The sequence below is a fragment of the Barbus barbus genome, assembly GCF_936440315.1.
Source record: "Barbus barbus genome assembly, chromosome: 30".
Classification (NCBI taxonomy): domain Eukaryota; kingdom Metazoa; phylum Chordata; class Actinopteri; order Cypriniformes; family Cyprinidae; genus Barbus; species Barbus barbus.
The window spans coordinates 13,857,438-13,872,252 of record NC_136758.1 but is presented as its reverse complement, the minus strand read 5'-3'; the positions used below and the strand labels follow the sequence as shown (position 1 = coordinate 13,872,252).

Here is a 14,815-nt window from a genome sequence, read left to right as displayed (position 1 = left end):
TTGTTATGTCGAAATCACGAGAAAAATAAGTCGTGATAACAAGAAAACAACTTTTGTTATGTCGAAATCACGAGAAAAATAAGTCGTGATTGGATTGGATTGGATTGGATTCAATTTATTGTCATTGCACATGTAGGTACAAGGCAATGAAATGCAATAAAGAAGAGAATACAGCACAACATGAGGAAAGAGAGGAGAAAAAAATAGTCCTCACACTACGCTCCTGAACGAGAGTGCAGTGTGAGAACAGACAAAAACCTCAGCATAGAGCACAGTCAACACAGGAACATAACTTGCATAGTAATCCAATTCAGACGAAAACAGCCATCCGGCCTGCAGCCATTACAGCGCGAACACAGACCCGTTATCAACTGACGGGATGAAGCGACGAAGGCGTGGGGATGGGGGTAGGGAGGTGAATATCTGTATGTGTGTATGTGTAAGTTCGTGTGCCTAGAGATCCGCCACGCTGGCACTCCAGACAAGTTGTCTCAGTCCGCAGATTGTATTGCCATGGAAACGACCTTGGCCGGAACCCAAACGCTCGACAATCACAAGGTGTTTGTTGAGGGGGGAGGGAAGAAAGAGCGTCTCTCTGCAGTATTCATCCGGGGAGTTAGATTCCAGAACAACCTTGCCAAGCTGTCTGTTGTTTTGGGAAGCCGAAAGAGATAAGATTGTTTGGTCTTTGGGCGAAAAGCTGCCTTTTAATTTCACAGCTTATTCTCATTGTCCATTCTGATCTCCTTGTCCATCAATTTTCCTTTCCAAAGCCGAGAGCTTATCCGTGATCGAATCCATATTGCGGTTAATAGTCTCTGTTTCAGAGTTGACCGCTGCCAACTGCTTCAATCATGACGGGCAGCCTTGTGAGGTTTTGGACAGCTTTTCCCATCTCCTGAATTCTCCGATAACAGGGTAACACCTAATCCAAACAGCAGAAACCCAGTTATCATGGTTCCGAATAGGTAGATGTCTTCAATGTCCTCCACGGAAAGAGCCGCCAGACACACGACCCACCACCTCTCCCATGCGTCCATCGTGTAGCCAGCTGCGAAAGTCCCAGCAGGACACTTGGGTTCTCCCGATCCCAAGATGGTGTCAATTGCATTAAGAGACCAGTTGATTAGATCCATAATTTCGGTTTTGTAGAATATTGCGGAGAAAGTCTCTTCAGTGTCAGACAAGGACAAGACAGGAGAGAGCAAGCAGGGGTGATAAGGGCAGGGAGGGAAGAAAAATGCGACCGCCTTCGATGAGAGCCAAACGAGTGATAACGAGAAAACAACTTTTGTTATGTCGAGATCACGAGAAAAATAAGTCGTGATACGAGAAAACAACTTTTGTTATGTCGAAATCACGAGAAAAATAAGTCATGATAACGAGAAAACAACTTTTGTTATGTCGAAATCACGAGAAAAATAAGTCGTGATAACGAGAAAACAACTTTTGTTATGTCGAAATCACGAGAAAAATAAGTCGTGATAACAAGAAAACAACTTTTGTTATGTCGAAATCACGAGAAAAATAAGTCGTTATAACGAGAAAACAACTTTTGTTATGTCGAAATCACGAGAAAAATAAGTTGTGATATGAGAAAACAACTTTTGTTATGTCGAAATCACGAGAAAAATAAGTCGTGATAACGAGAAAACAACTTTTGTTATGTCGAAATCACGAGAAAAATAAGTCGTGATAACGAGAAAACAACTTTTGTTATGTTGAAATCACGAGAAAAATAAGTCGTGATAACGAGAAAACAACTTTTGTTATGTCGAAATCACGAGAAAAATAAGTCGTGATACGAGAAAACAACTTTTGTTATGTCGAAATCACGAGAAAAATAAGTCATGATAACGAGAAAACAACTTCTGTTATGTCGAAATCACGAGAAAAATAAGTCGTGATAATGAGAATACAACTTTTATGTCGAAATCACGAGAAAAATAAGTTGTGATAACGAGAAAAAAACTTTTGTTATGTCGTGATCACAAAAAAAATTGTAATGCATGGCCGCTTAGAACTTCTGTGGGAGACTGGAGGTCAAGACGAAAATATATTATTGTCATTTATATTTTGTCTAATGTTCTGATGGCTTGACTTTTTTTAAGTGTGTTTTGCTGACTTTACCTTTTTAGGTTTGGGGCCATTGATATTCACTATTTAAAAGTTTCAAAAGCGAATAAAAAATCTTAAAATTAGTTTGAAAGACATCTCTTATGCTTACCTAGGCTGCATTTATTTAATCAAATATATTACATTACTCCAGTCTTCCGTGTCACATGATCCTTCAGAAATCATTCTAATATGCTGCTCAAAATACATGTCTTATTATTATCATTATTATACATGTCTTATTATTTAATGTTGAAAACAGTTGTGCATTGTGTTTTTTTCAGGATTCTTTGATGATTACAAAAGAACATTTATTTGAAATAGAAATCTTTTGTAACATTATAAATGTCTTTACTGTAATATTTGATCAATTTAATGCACCCTTACGGAATAAAAGTGTTCATTTAAATGACATTTTCATGAAGATTAAATAGTGTTATTAAGCAAAAGTTAAAAAGCAAATAGGATATTCAAACAGGAAAATAAATAAATAGGAGTCTGAAACTTCAATATTAAACATAACGTCACTAATTTATTGACATTTTATGCATAAAGGATAATGCATTAACTATAATTCTAAACTTTTATGTCCTTGAGGTCTCTTATACCCCGAAAAAAACTAATGTGGTGTAACACAGAGGCAAAATATAGACTGAGGCATGACAGTGGAATGAATAATAAACTTCACTGACACGACTAATGATAAATGTTCTGTAGAATTGCACATCAAAGCAGAAAATTAAACAACACTGCTCAGAAATTGTGCATTCAGCATAGTTTTGAAAGATTATGCTGCAGAATATCTGAAAAATAATTTAAGATGTAGTATCTTCTTTAGATAAGGCAGTTTTGAGGTAACAAAAAGATACTGAATGTACTGGTTCAATGATCTTACAGCGTTTGAGATCAGTGTATGCTACGGTGAACAAATAGACGATGACAAGTCTTACCACTTGATATCATCAGTATGTCCAGTGTAGTGTCTTTGTAGTTGCTCATCCACATTATATAGCACAACCACAGATGCAATGAAGTAAACCGTTTCCCCAGTCGGGAGCAAGTACAGGTTGGATCGACAGTCACGGCCCCGGTAACCATAGCTGGGTCAGAGTCAAGAGCAAAAACTACTGTTGATGAGCTAAATTAGGAACAAACCTCAGCTATGAAGGGAGAAATGAGTGAATAATACAGGTCCATGTTTCAGAAGCTTAACATTATGCACAATAATCTTGTAACACATAACTTGGACTAAGAAACCATATCCATCATTTAGCTCATGACATTTTTACTAGCTCATTTTCTGTGTAATAATAAATCAAAAGTTAATTCAATCTTACAGCAATGAGTGTTCAATACAAGAATCAATCTAAATGCAGCCCCACTTCTGAATGGCAAAGGATACACCCAGTCTAGCTTCAGTTTTTTAGGAGGCAAGTCAGCCTTTGCTTCCAGGCAGTATGTGTCCACCAGGTCTTTAGGCATGTACATGGTGATGGGTCGTCCCTTCAAATACATTTTGACATACCCTTCATCTAAAAAAAATCAACGCAGATGTTTAGAGCAAGAAAATGCATGGGTCGGTGGAGGATCACTGTGACATCTGTTGGGGTTAATGTCATCCGATTTTGAGTAAAACAATGTTAAATCAGACAAAAATTTGGGGTCAGCACAATTTATTTTATTTACCTGTTTATTTTTTGTGAAATAAATTAATGCTTTTTTTCAGCAATGAATATCAAAAGTGACAAAAATCTATTTCAAATAAATGCTGTATCATGTATCATGTAAATGTATCATGGTTTGCACAAAAATATTAATTGCACAACTGTCAACAGCATTGACAATAAGTAGAAATGTTTTCTTGAGCAGCAAATCAGCATATTAGAATGATTTCTGAAGGATCACGTGACACTGAAGACTGGAGTAATGAAGCTGAAAATTCACAGGAATAAATTACTTTTTAAAATATATCACAATAGTTATTTTATATTGCATTAATATTTCACAATAATACTATTTTCACTGTTTTTTGATTAAATAAATGCAGCCTTGGTAAGCATAAGAGACGTAGAACATTAAATAATCTTACTGACCCCAAATCTTTGTATATTTTGTATCTATAATGTTAGTATATTTTAAGCTGTGATTAAATGTTAATCCAAGACAAAATGAAATGCTTTTATCCCAAAAGGAGGATTAGAAGGAATGCAACAATGTTTAGAAGAATATATATTATGTTCTGAAAATAATTCAATGGATCAGTGAGATTTAAAGGAAATGCTTTAATGCATTTTATTACGTACAGTATTTGAAACACACTCAATTTAAAACTAAAGACAAAGCAAAAATATAGACACAAAATAAAATCACAGATAGGCATGCATGCAAACACAATGGAAAAGGAAATGTACAGTTTATAAAATGCACACATGAACAAAACAAACCTATTCAAAAGCAAAAAGACAAAAGTGTGAACACACAACATATACACAACATGAAACAAAACTAACTCAAAGAGACACAATCAAAACAAAAAGAACAAAACAGAACAAAAGACTCCACCTGACTAAGTTTAAGATTACAGCTGTTTTGATTAGTAACAGATTTGAAAATACTGGCTGGGAGATTTGATTGGACTCCTGTAAGAGGGCATATCTAGGGGCGAGTGGACTAATTGAGAAGTACACTTCCTCAGAGGAAGGGTAAACGGAGGGACCTTTCGGCTTCCGAGCCGGGCCGCTCTGTCAGATAAAACCTTGGCCTCTGATGGCGTGTTGGTGGACTGCGAGGGCACGGCTGATGTGGATTTGGGGGGCTCAGCGGATCCGGTCCTTTTTGACGTTCGGTGCAGGTAGAGCTGCACAGTTACTAGGTGAAGTGGTCAAATTGGACAGAGCGGGTGCGGGAGAGGGTGGAGAGGTGGGATGAATATAATCATGATTAGATATTGTCCAATTGCTTTAGATACCACCATAATAACAAGACAAGGCGTCCACAAAACTAAGAAACTACACTGCAAAATGTCTTTTTCTCAGTTAGTATTTTTCTTGTTTTGCAGTAACATATCCATAAAGCAATATCAATTTACTTGAGAAGAAAATATGTGTAGGAACATTTTCAGAGAATATATCTTGAAATAAATTGTGTTTCTTACTATTCTGGCAAATAGTTTCCCTATCGACACTCCACTCGTACTGCGTCTTGCTAAAGACGCTATGGGAAAAAGCCTTTTTTCTCCTTTACTGAAGCCTTATTCAATCACGCAGTGAAACTGCACGATCATTGGTTCGTGCAGTGTGTTAAAAACGAACCAATGTGTCGGCAGCGGAGCTGCACGAGCCTAATTGAACCGAGGAGCGGATATGCTATCACGGAGCAACGTCCCCTCAGAAGAGTGGATGCTCCATCCGCAGACGGTTCGAATGATCTGGAGAATCTTTGGCAAGGCCGAAGTAGACCTTTTCGCCTCCAAAGACAACTCTCACTGCCCAGCCTATTATTCGAAGGTCAAGGACGCGTTGGCCCACGACTGGCCCAACCTCCTCCTTTATGCATACCCTCCGATCGCTCTGATTCCTCAGGTCATCAGGCGAATCAGGGAACAACGACACAAGGTCTTGTTGGTGGCCCCCCTGTGGGAGAACCAGCCTTGGATGTCAGAGCTGACCCAGCTGCTAACCGCAGCCCCCTGGTCCGTGCCCCTGAGACGAGATCTCCTCTCTCAGGTGAATGGTTTGTGGCACCCTCTTCCCAAACTGTGGGCGCTTCACCTCTGGCCGCTCAACGGGAGCCTACCAGCCTCCCAGAGCGAGTGCTAAATACCATTTCTGAGGCTAGAGCCCCGTCTACGAGACGCCTCTATGCCCTTAAATGGGCGGTTTTCTCCAAATGGTGTCTAAACCGTGGTGAGGACCCCCCTACATCTGAGTTGGCGGTGATTCTGTCCTTCCTGCAGGAACTGCCGGATAAAGGACGCTCTCCCTCCACACTCGGGGTGTTCGTATCGGCAATAGCGGCCTTTCACGCCCCTATTGCGGGCCAATCAGTGGGCAGGGACAATGCTATCGTCCGTTTTCTAAGGGGTGCCAAGAGGCTGAATCCGCCTCGGCCCCTTACTGTCCCTACATGGGACTTACCCACTGTGCTGAGGGCCCTGAGGGGCCCTCCTTTTTGAGCCGCTCCAGTCCACGAACCTTTGGTCACTGTCGCTGAAGACTGCTCTGCTACTAGCACTAGCGTCAGTCAAGCGAGTAGGAGACCTGCAGGCGCTCTCCGTGAGCCCCGCCTGCCTGGAATTTGGGCCAAACGACTCCAAGGTCGTCCTAAAACCAAGGCATGGATACGTACCTAAGGTACTTTCCACTCCGTTCAGAGCTCAGGTCATCAAACTCTCCGCGCTTCCTCCCTCCGAGGAGGACCGGGAGTTAATTTTGTGATGCCATGTTAGAGCCCTACGGATCTACTTTGAGCGTTCCGCCTCCTTCAGGCGCACGCAACAGCTCTTTGTTAGCTTCGGTAACCGCGCCAAAGGGCTTCCGGTCACGAAGCAGAGACTCTCTAAGTGGATAGTGGATGCCGTTACGCTGGCTTACTCTTCCTTGGGCCTTCAATGCCCCATTGGAGTACGAGCCCATTTGACTAGAGGCATTGCCTCGTCACGGGCCTGGTCTAGCAGTGTGTCTATTACAGACATTTGTGCGGCGGCCGGCTGGGCCTCGCCGTCCACATTTGCAAGGTTTTATAAGCTGGATGTACCGGCCTTGCAGGCCAGGGTCCTATCTGCTTAGATGAGTATGACTTACGTTGTGGGAACAACCCTAACGGAGAACTCTTGACTGCACGGGCACTCAAGCTCTCTGATGGGTTCCTTGCATATCTCAGCCCTGAAAGTGCTGAGTATGCGAGGAATGCATGGAATGACCCGGGCCGAGCGTGACCCCTACGAGCTCAGCTCGCTTTAGCCCGAGTATACTATTTTACTTCCCTCTGAGCATGGAATGCTTATGGAGGTATTTTACACAGTCGTTCCTCTACCATAGCACGGCGTGATTGAATTGTGTTCCCATAGCGTCTTTAGCAAGACGCAGTACGAGTGGAGTATCGATAGGGAACGTACTCGGTTACTATCGTAACCTCGGTTCCCTGAGATACGGAACGAGTACTGCGTACTTTGCCGTGCCAGGTAGCTGCACGACTCAGTCGTCGCTTCAGTCGAAGTAAACCTGAGGATCCTATGGCCAGACGGCCGATTATATAGCCAGATAACCCCGCCCATTCTGGCGGGATCTGGCGGGCTCCGTCGCCATAGGCTCGTGCAGCTCCGCTGCCGACACATTGGTTCGTTTTTAACACACTGCACGAACCAATGATCGTGCAGTTTCACTACGTGATTGAATAAGGCTTCAGTAAAGGAGAAAAAAGGCTTTTTCCCATAGCGTCTTTAGCAAGTCGCAGTACTCGTTCAGTATCTCAGGGAACCGAGGTTACGATAGTAACCGAGTACGTTTTTCGTTCTAGTTTTAAGCAAAAATAGATAAAGATTTAGAGACATTTATGCTTAAAACTAATGAGGGAGGAAAAAAGAATAAAAAAATACACTAAAAGTAAGAAATAAAATTGAAAAAATAATGTATTTTCCAAAAAAAATAAAAAATTCTAATATTCTAAATATATTTAATTTTTTTTTTTTGGAAAACAAGCCAAAAATGCTGTTTATGAAAGAGAGTTTTGCAGTGCTGATGGGAAGGGGAGACGCATGGGAAACTAAATGTTATCTTGATCAAGGAAAACCAGGAATACTGGAAATAAACTGATAAATGTATTCTGAAGAAACATTACTCCAACCACCCAAGTGACGTTTGCTTTTTTAATTTGTTTGCCTTACAAGTATTTTGTGACTATAAAACGCAGTGGGCATAGTAAGTCATTCACTGACTGTTGCATCAACATTGAAGACAACAGTTTTGGGAAAATAATTTCCACTAAATGTGACACACTGCACACAAACCAGTGTGACATTTAACTTCAGATTTACGATAAACACCAAATTCCAGTTTCAGATAATAACAGAAAAGCTGGTTGACACAGGATGATAAATGCCCTTTACGGGACTGACAGAACAATACGTTTACGTGGAGCAAAAAGCAGCAATAAACTACTGGAATAAAAGCCGTTCAGTGTGCTGCTGTGTGACTGCAGGAGAGTGTTGGGTTCCCATGGTGCATGTGAAAAACAGTGCCATGAGCAGTGAGCAAAACACCCAGGAGCTGTCAGAGCAGCATCACTCAAGAGTTAACAGCCTGTGTTTTAGCACCACTGCAATCAACCACAGGTTGGCATCACTCAGAAGGGTGTTACAGGGAGTGTTCATTAGTTTATTGGGAAGAGTAGCATTTCTGGAGGAAGGGTGGGAACTTCTATCACACACGCATTTGTCTAATCAACCCAAACCCTTACGCAAGACAGCTCTGTGCATGCTGATTCCATAATATGAAGCCAGAGCTATCAAAGTCTGCTAGATTACTGTCCCATCTGGAATCGCTAGAATAAACGGTATAAAGGGGCATTATGTGCTGCTTACAGCAGAAACAACCATAATAAAAAGAAGTAAGAAATCTCTGAAGACCCAATAAAATAAAAGTTTGGTGGCAAAAATCATATAAAAGTCTAGTTTAAAACACAGACACCAATTCTTAGGAATGTACTCTATTGATGTAGGTTTCATATGGTATTAAAAAAAACCCTTCTACATCATTTTAAAAAACGTTTAACTTTAATGACTCTAATACATCAAGTTAAAAATATTAACTAGTTTCATTAATTTCACTAATTTCAAATATGAACTAATTTTCATACAATATTATTATGTTTTATATGCATATATTTTATTTTAGTTTGTTTAATTCAAGTAAAAAAATGATAGTTTTAGTTTTAGCTTCAGTTAAATATACTAACACCGGTATACACATCTTTATTATTTTCAAGTTTACAGTTTTTCTCAGTCACTTTGGTGCATTTCTCGAATCATCCTTAATATTTACAAAGTAGTATATGCATTTCTCAAAACAATTCGCACAAACAGCACCACACAATGTAAAAAGCCTGCGAAAGCTCAAAAAAAGTATTTATGTCAATGAATATATCAGTGCTATCAGAATGAAAAGTCCTTGCGTCATTGTTCACAAACAAGATAGTCAAAATGCTTAGTCATGTTGTCAATATAACAGTGCACTCTGTTAGTATTACCTGATATAAGCAATGGCAATAGCTTAGATGACAGTTACTGTACTGAAACTGCAGAAGGCTGCACTTCTTATGATAAGAGACTTCTTAAGAGACTGGATAGGATTTATAGTTACAGTTTTACTAGTGGTCTGCCAAAGAAAAACCACATTACAACGTCATTGTGATTTAGAAAAGAAAATTAAATAATTAAAATTAGAAAGTCCATCGTCAGAATATTTAACTCTTGTATTGTCCTCTGTCTATATATACTTTCCAATTGAAGGTTCAAAAGATGAATCTTTGAGCTATTTCAGAGAACTGGTTTGGAACTGGTTGGAGGTTCAACAAGTAGTTTTGAGAAGTTCATTTCTGATTCAAGAAAGGCACCAAAGCTTGAAAAACTGTAAATATCATATTTTTCATAGAGTGCCACAACATCACTTTTTACATCCGGTGCTAACCTTGCCTTGTCATATAAAGGTCAAATTATCTGATATTTTAAGTGATTTATTAACCTTAACTCACAGTCATGAGAGTCTGCAGGGGTCCCCACTATGATGTACTTTCCTGTTATATCAAATATGTCCCAAATACACAAATGTGTCAAAAAAAAGGAGAGAAAATCAGTTTTATAAGGGTCTTTAAAGAAAAATGGCTTTATACAGTATCTGGCAGTGCATAAATAATGATTCAACTCTACCAACTGTCTTTGCATTTTTAAACAAGGAGTCATAATTGCCCTCAATCTGTAATTGTTGACTTCCCTCTGGCTTTGGGAATTAAGCTGTGTCCACAGAGCTGCTCACGCAAGGGCCAGTTGACAAACAGTGCCTACCTTTGCAGTGCGTCACACGTCGCATCCCTTTGTGAATGTACAGAGACAGAGACAATCACGTAAGATGGCAGAAAACGGCTGATGGAAAGACAGATCCCTGTTCATAAGATCCCAACTCGCCATGTCTGGGTAATTACTCTACAAGCTCCTCTGGGATAGTCGTTTCATTCGCCAAGTGCTCTATTTAACAAATCCACTGGTTAATTTGGTGTACTGTATATTTAACATCTGGAATTGCTGTCTGGATTACCTCAATTAATCAGAGTTTTGGGCACAGTAACTAGCTAACATATACAGTAAGCAACATGCAAATGTTGCCCTCAGGCAGAACAGCTTGTTTTATTCTGCTTCATATGGCTGCACACAGCTTTTACACCAAATCAAATTTGTTCTGACGTTCCCAAGAACTGCTGCTGAATTCCTTTGTATATCTTTCAAAAAAAACGAGCTGCACAGCTTCTGACCAGAACTGATATATAATAGATAAACACAATGGCTATAAATGCCTGTTGGACCTTGAAAATGTCAAGCTTTTTTACTTTGAAAGACCCCGTTCTCCCTACTGAGAGAGTAATTAACATAATTCTGCCATTTCTATGCTTAATAACTATACTTGTATAATAGTAATTATAAATTCTCATTATTTTTTACTACCAGCATTTATTTGCTTTTCAACCAAATGTATAAAAATAAATTCAAACAGAAGTTAAATTAAATAAACACAAAAACGAAGCGAGGAAATGTTTCTGGTAAGAGATGATGTGTTACTGACAAAAGAATAGCAGGTCATTTAATGGTGAAATATCTGAAACAAAGATTGTACCGCCATGAGCCATGACTGGAGATCACACAAGCAGAAATCTCTAAAATCGCCTTTTTCTTAAATGAGTTTCCCTTAATTCACTACACCCCCAATGTAACATCTGTCCACCTTCTAATTGAGCAGCATTGCTGTTAAACAAAAGGACATCTGGGTGGTCAGCCATTTATTTTGAGGACATATATTTGGCAAGAGTCTGTACTTTCTGGAAAGTCTGGTCAAAAAGAACAATGACTGTATAACCATTGCGTGTATGATCCAGTCTTGGTTCAGAGACACATACTCTAACACACGGGAAAAGGACACCTGACTCTTACCTGCGCTGAAAACAGGCTCCCTCTGTTTGCTGCAGGAGGTGAGAGGGGAAGAAAGTCATCTAAATGTGGATGTGCAACGTGTGAGTGTATGAGTTGCTCTTATTCAGTCAATCACATGGGCATAAAAGTATATATACATACTAATTTACATACTTTTCTGTGGCTTTCTTGCCACTGGAGTTGCTCCCTGTGGAGCCAGCGCGTGTGCGATTGCTTTTGGAGTCCACACCACTGTCTTTCCTGTTGTTGGGGCCGACTTGCTCAGATGAACTTGTCCTTTTCACAGTGCTATGAATGATAAAAGGCAAGATATTAATATCAATTTGTCCCTTGCAAGAAAATAAAATACTCCACATGTAAAACATAGCAAATGGGAAAATATGACATTTGCTTTTTGAATATGATGTACACAATGTTAGATTAATAAAAAAAAAGCTTGAATTATTATTAACATTTATTTCAGATTTTTTAAGAAAAAATGTCAAAACTTTGGTGCTGCGTTTATTTGATCAAAAATACAGCAAAAACAATGACACTGAGAAATATTATTACGATTTAAAACTGTATTCCTGTGATGCCAAAGCTAAATTTTCAGATGCCATGCCATGAGTATTTTGCGTCACATTATCCTTCAGAAATAATATTTATGATGATGATTTTTATGATCAAGAAATATTTCTTATTATTATCAATGTTGAAAACAGTTGTGCTGCTTAATATGTTTGTGGAAACTGTATATTTTTTCAGGATTATTTGATAAATAAGTTCAAAATAGAAAATAGAATACGTAACATTATAAATGCATTTATTGTCACTACTAAACATTGTAAAGTGTTTTGGAATAAAAGTATTCACTTCTTTAAAAAAATAACATTAATACTGCAACACACACACACACACACACACACACATATATATATATATATATATATATATATATAGCTTGCAATATTGTATATGTCTCCAAGTATAAGTTAACTTTCATGAAGCCTAATTTTCCTACAATAGTCTGAACCTCAAACAGGAAACATAAATGTAAACATTCACACAGAAAAAAAAGGAAATGGCAGTGTAGAGATAATACTGGTCACAGCCAATTATAACAGACACTCAGCACCGGCCTTCCCCAAAGAGACACAGCAAACAACCATTACATATTCCAGAAGAAATATGTTTTATATGTTTTGTTTTGTTTTCTCTGTGACATGTTCATGCCCTGATTTGCTGTGTCTTTATGCACTAGAAAGGGGTGAATTGAGACTGGGTGCCCTTTAAAACTTGTCAACAAAAGAAAAGACCCCATCAGCAGTCCACTGGTTGCCAGGCTCAAGTCTAATCCAGACTGCAGGGCTAAAGTTCATTTGGCCCAGCCATTGGCGGATGGTGTTATCCCGTGTTAAATAGGCTGCAGGATCTTCATGCTTTGTGAGGCTTTTTGTCAATAATAGCACTTCAGGCATACAAGCAAGCGGGTATAGAGTTAGTCTATAGACTGCACAGGGCTCTCGCTTCAAGGCATGATGGGAAAAGAAGCTTTACAGGCTACAATGAAAGAGTGCCTGAAGAGAAGCTAAAAAACAAATGTCCAAGTAAAAGAGTGCCCAGTTTCACAAGAATCAAAGCAAAGTTTATCTCCCATTGCAGTGGTACTTCCTGTGGGATCCCCAAACAGCTTCCACAGAAAATGGATGAACCGCAGACTCTGTTTGCTAAGGTTTTAAGCTTGAATAATAGTTTTAAAAAAACCTTTAAAGCATTTTTTATTACAAAAATATCAGTAGCCCACAGCATTTTTTAGAAGATTGGAGATCCTGTAGGCAAAAAACTCTCACCTGTAAGGTGGCCTCAGAAGAAACCTGGGAAGATGGGACAGACTAGAACATGTAACAGATGGGAAGAAGGGAAGGGGACAGACAGGTCTCACAGGATGACAAATACATATGACAGACATTTGACACTCACAAACAAAGACACTTAGGGTAAAGCAGGGGTTGTCAGCTGGGTTTGTGTCTCGTAATCATAAACCTCTGTTTATTAATTAATTTATCTGATGTGGCTATTTATTCAGCTGGAGGGTTCATAAAAGTGACTGTTTTTTCTCATTGCAATTTTGATTTTCATAGTGGTCTCCAGAAGCATTTTAAACTATTGAATATCATTACATCAGTATCGGTTTATGGATTCTAGAAAGAAAAATGATCTCATTATTATTCATGGCTTCCTTGTGTTAAAAACAATGTTCCCTTCCAGGAACTTCGAGCTGCGTCGAAAACGCATATGGGAACGCCTTCAGCGTGACCAGGCTCTGAATATGATGTGTAATCAGTCAAACAAGGGCGAGGCGTCACGGGCGGGGTGACGTCACGACCAGGAAGCATATAAGCACGTGCGGCGGAGCCGGCTTCAGCTTTTTGTCATTCAGCGAAGCGCTCTGTGTGTGTCAGTCTTATTTACTGTTATTTGTCCTAGTTTTAAGTGGAAAGCATTCAGTATCATGCCAAAGCCAAGGGCAAGCTCAGGGGTGAAGCTTTCAGACCACGTTTTGAGTTGTGTGTGCATCCTTGCCCTCGCTATATCACGAGCGAGGACACACACGATTTGCGCGTGGTCTGCCTGGGTGCGGAGCACGCAAAATCGGTCTCCGCACCCGGAGGGCTCTCTTCGAGAAGGGAGCCTTTGCGAGCTCCCCACGCGGTGCCGGTCCCGCTGCTGCCGAGGCAGAGCGGCGGCTGCACTCGTGGGGCTCGCAGGCTGATCTGGCTGGCGAGTGTGAGACGGGCATGTCCCTATCTCCTCCCGTATCAGCCAGATCTGGCGCCCCGTCTCTCGGTGTGGAAGCTGTCTCTTCCCCCGAGACGAGGGCTCAATGCTTCGTCTCTCTTCCTCTGAGGAGGTTGATGTGACGAGCGTTCACGAGGTTTCGCCGCCTCTGTCACCCCAATATGATATAACTATGAGCTTTGTAAGCTGCAGTGTTTGCACAAGCATAAAATGAATAAAGCCGGTCCCGCTTGCCTTTAAATCAGAGAGAAAAAAAGGCAGAGCGGCGGCTGCGCTCGCGGGGCTTGCAGAGAAAAAAAAAAAAAAAAAAGAGAAAAAGGCTGATCTGGCTGGCGAGAGTCAGACGGGCATGTCCCTATATCCTCCCGCGCCTGATCTGGCGCCCCGTCTCTCGGTTCGGAAGTGGTCTCTTCTCTTCCCCCGAGACGAGGGCTTGACGCTGCGTCCTCCGAGGAGGTTGATGTGACGAGCGTTGACGAGGTTTCGCCGCCTCTCTCGCCCCAGAGAGCTGCTACTACACAGGAGCCTTCCGTTTTCCCCGATCTCCTCACCGAGGTGTCGAGATCGTGGGTGAAATCTTTTCGTCCCGGCCATTCGTTCCCGCGGGAACTGAAAGAGCGCGGGTATGCGGCGATGCCGCGGGTTGAACAGACGCTTGCGAGCTATCTGTCTCCCTCTACGGCATCGCTTTGAAGGCTCCTGCTCTGCTTACAACATCTTTGG

The 14,815-nt window shown here is 40.6% G+C and overlaps 1 protein-coding gene across 5 annotated transcripts in view; it reads right to left on the bottom strand.

Annotated features, from left to right (window-relative positions):
• The window catches only part of LOC306850412 (echinoderm microtubule-associated protein-like 1), a 67,422-nt gene that overhangs the window by 13,598 nt on the left and 39,009 nt on the right, over window positions 1-14,815 (bottom strand). For 4 of the 5 annotated variants that reach the window (XM_079386049.1, XM_079386053.1, XM_079386050.1 and 1 more), the window contains 5 exons: window positions 11,465-11,599; window positions 11,312-11,340; window positions 10,175-10,201; window positions 3,518-3,647; window positions 3,066-3,215 (listed from right to left, as the gene is read on the bottom strand). In XM_079386049.1, the coding sequence (XP_079242175.1) occupies window positions 3,066-3,215; window positions 3,518-3,647; window positions 10,175-10,201; window positions 11,312-11,340; window positions 11,465-11,599 (471 nt within the window). The remainder of the gene's footprint in view (window positions 1-3,065; window positions 3,216-3,517; window positions 3,648-10,174; window positions 10,202-11,311; window positions 11,341-11,464; window positions 11,600-14,815) is intronic. The other variant, XM_079386052.1, reaches the window with a different exon arrangement.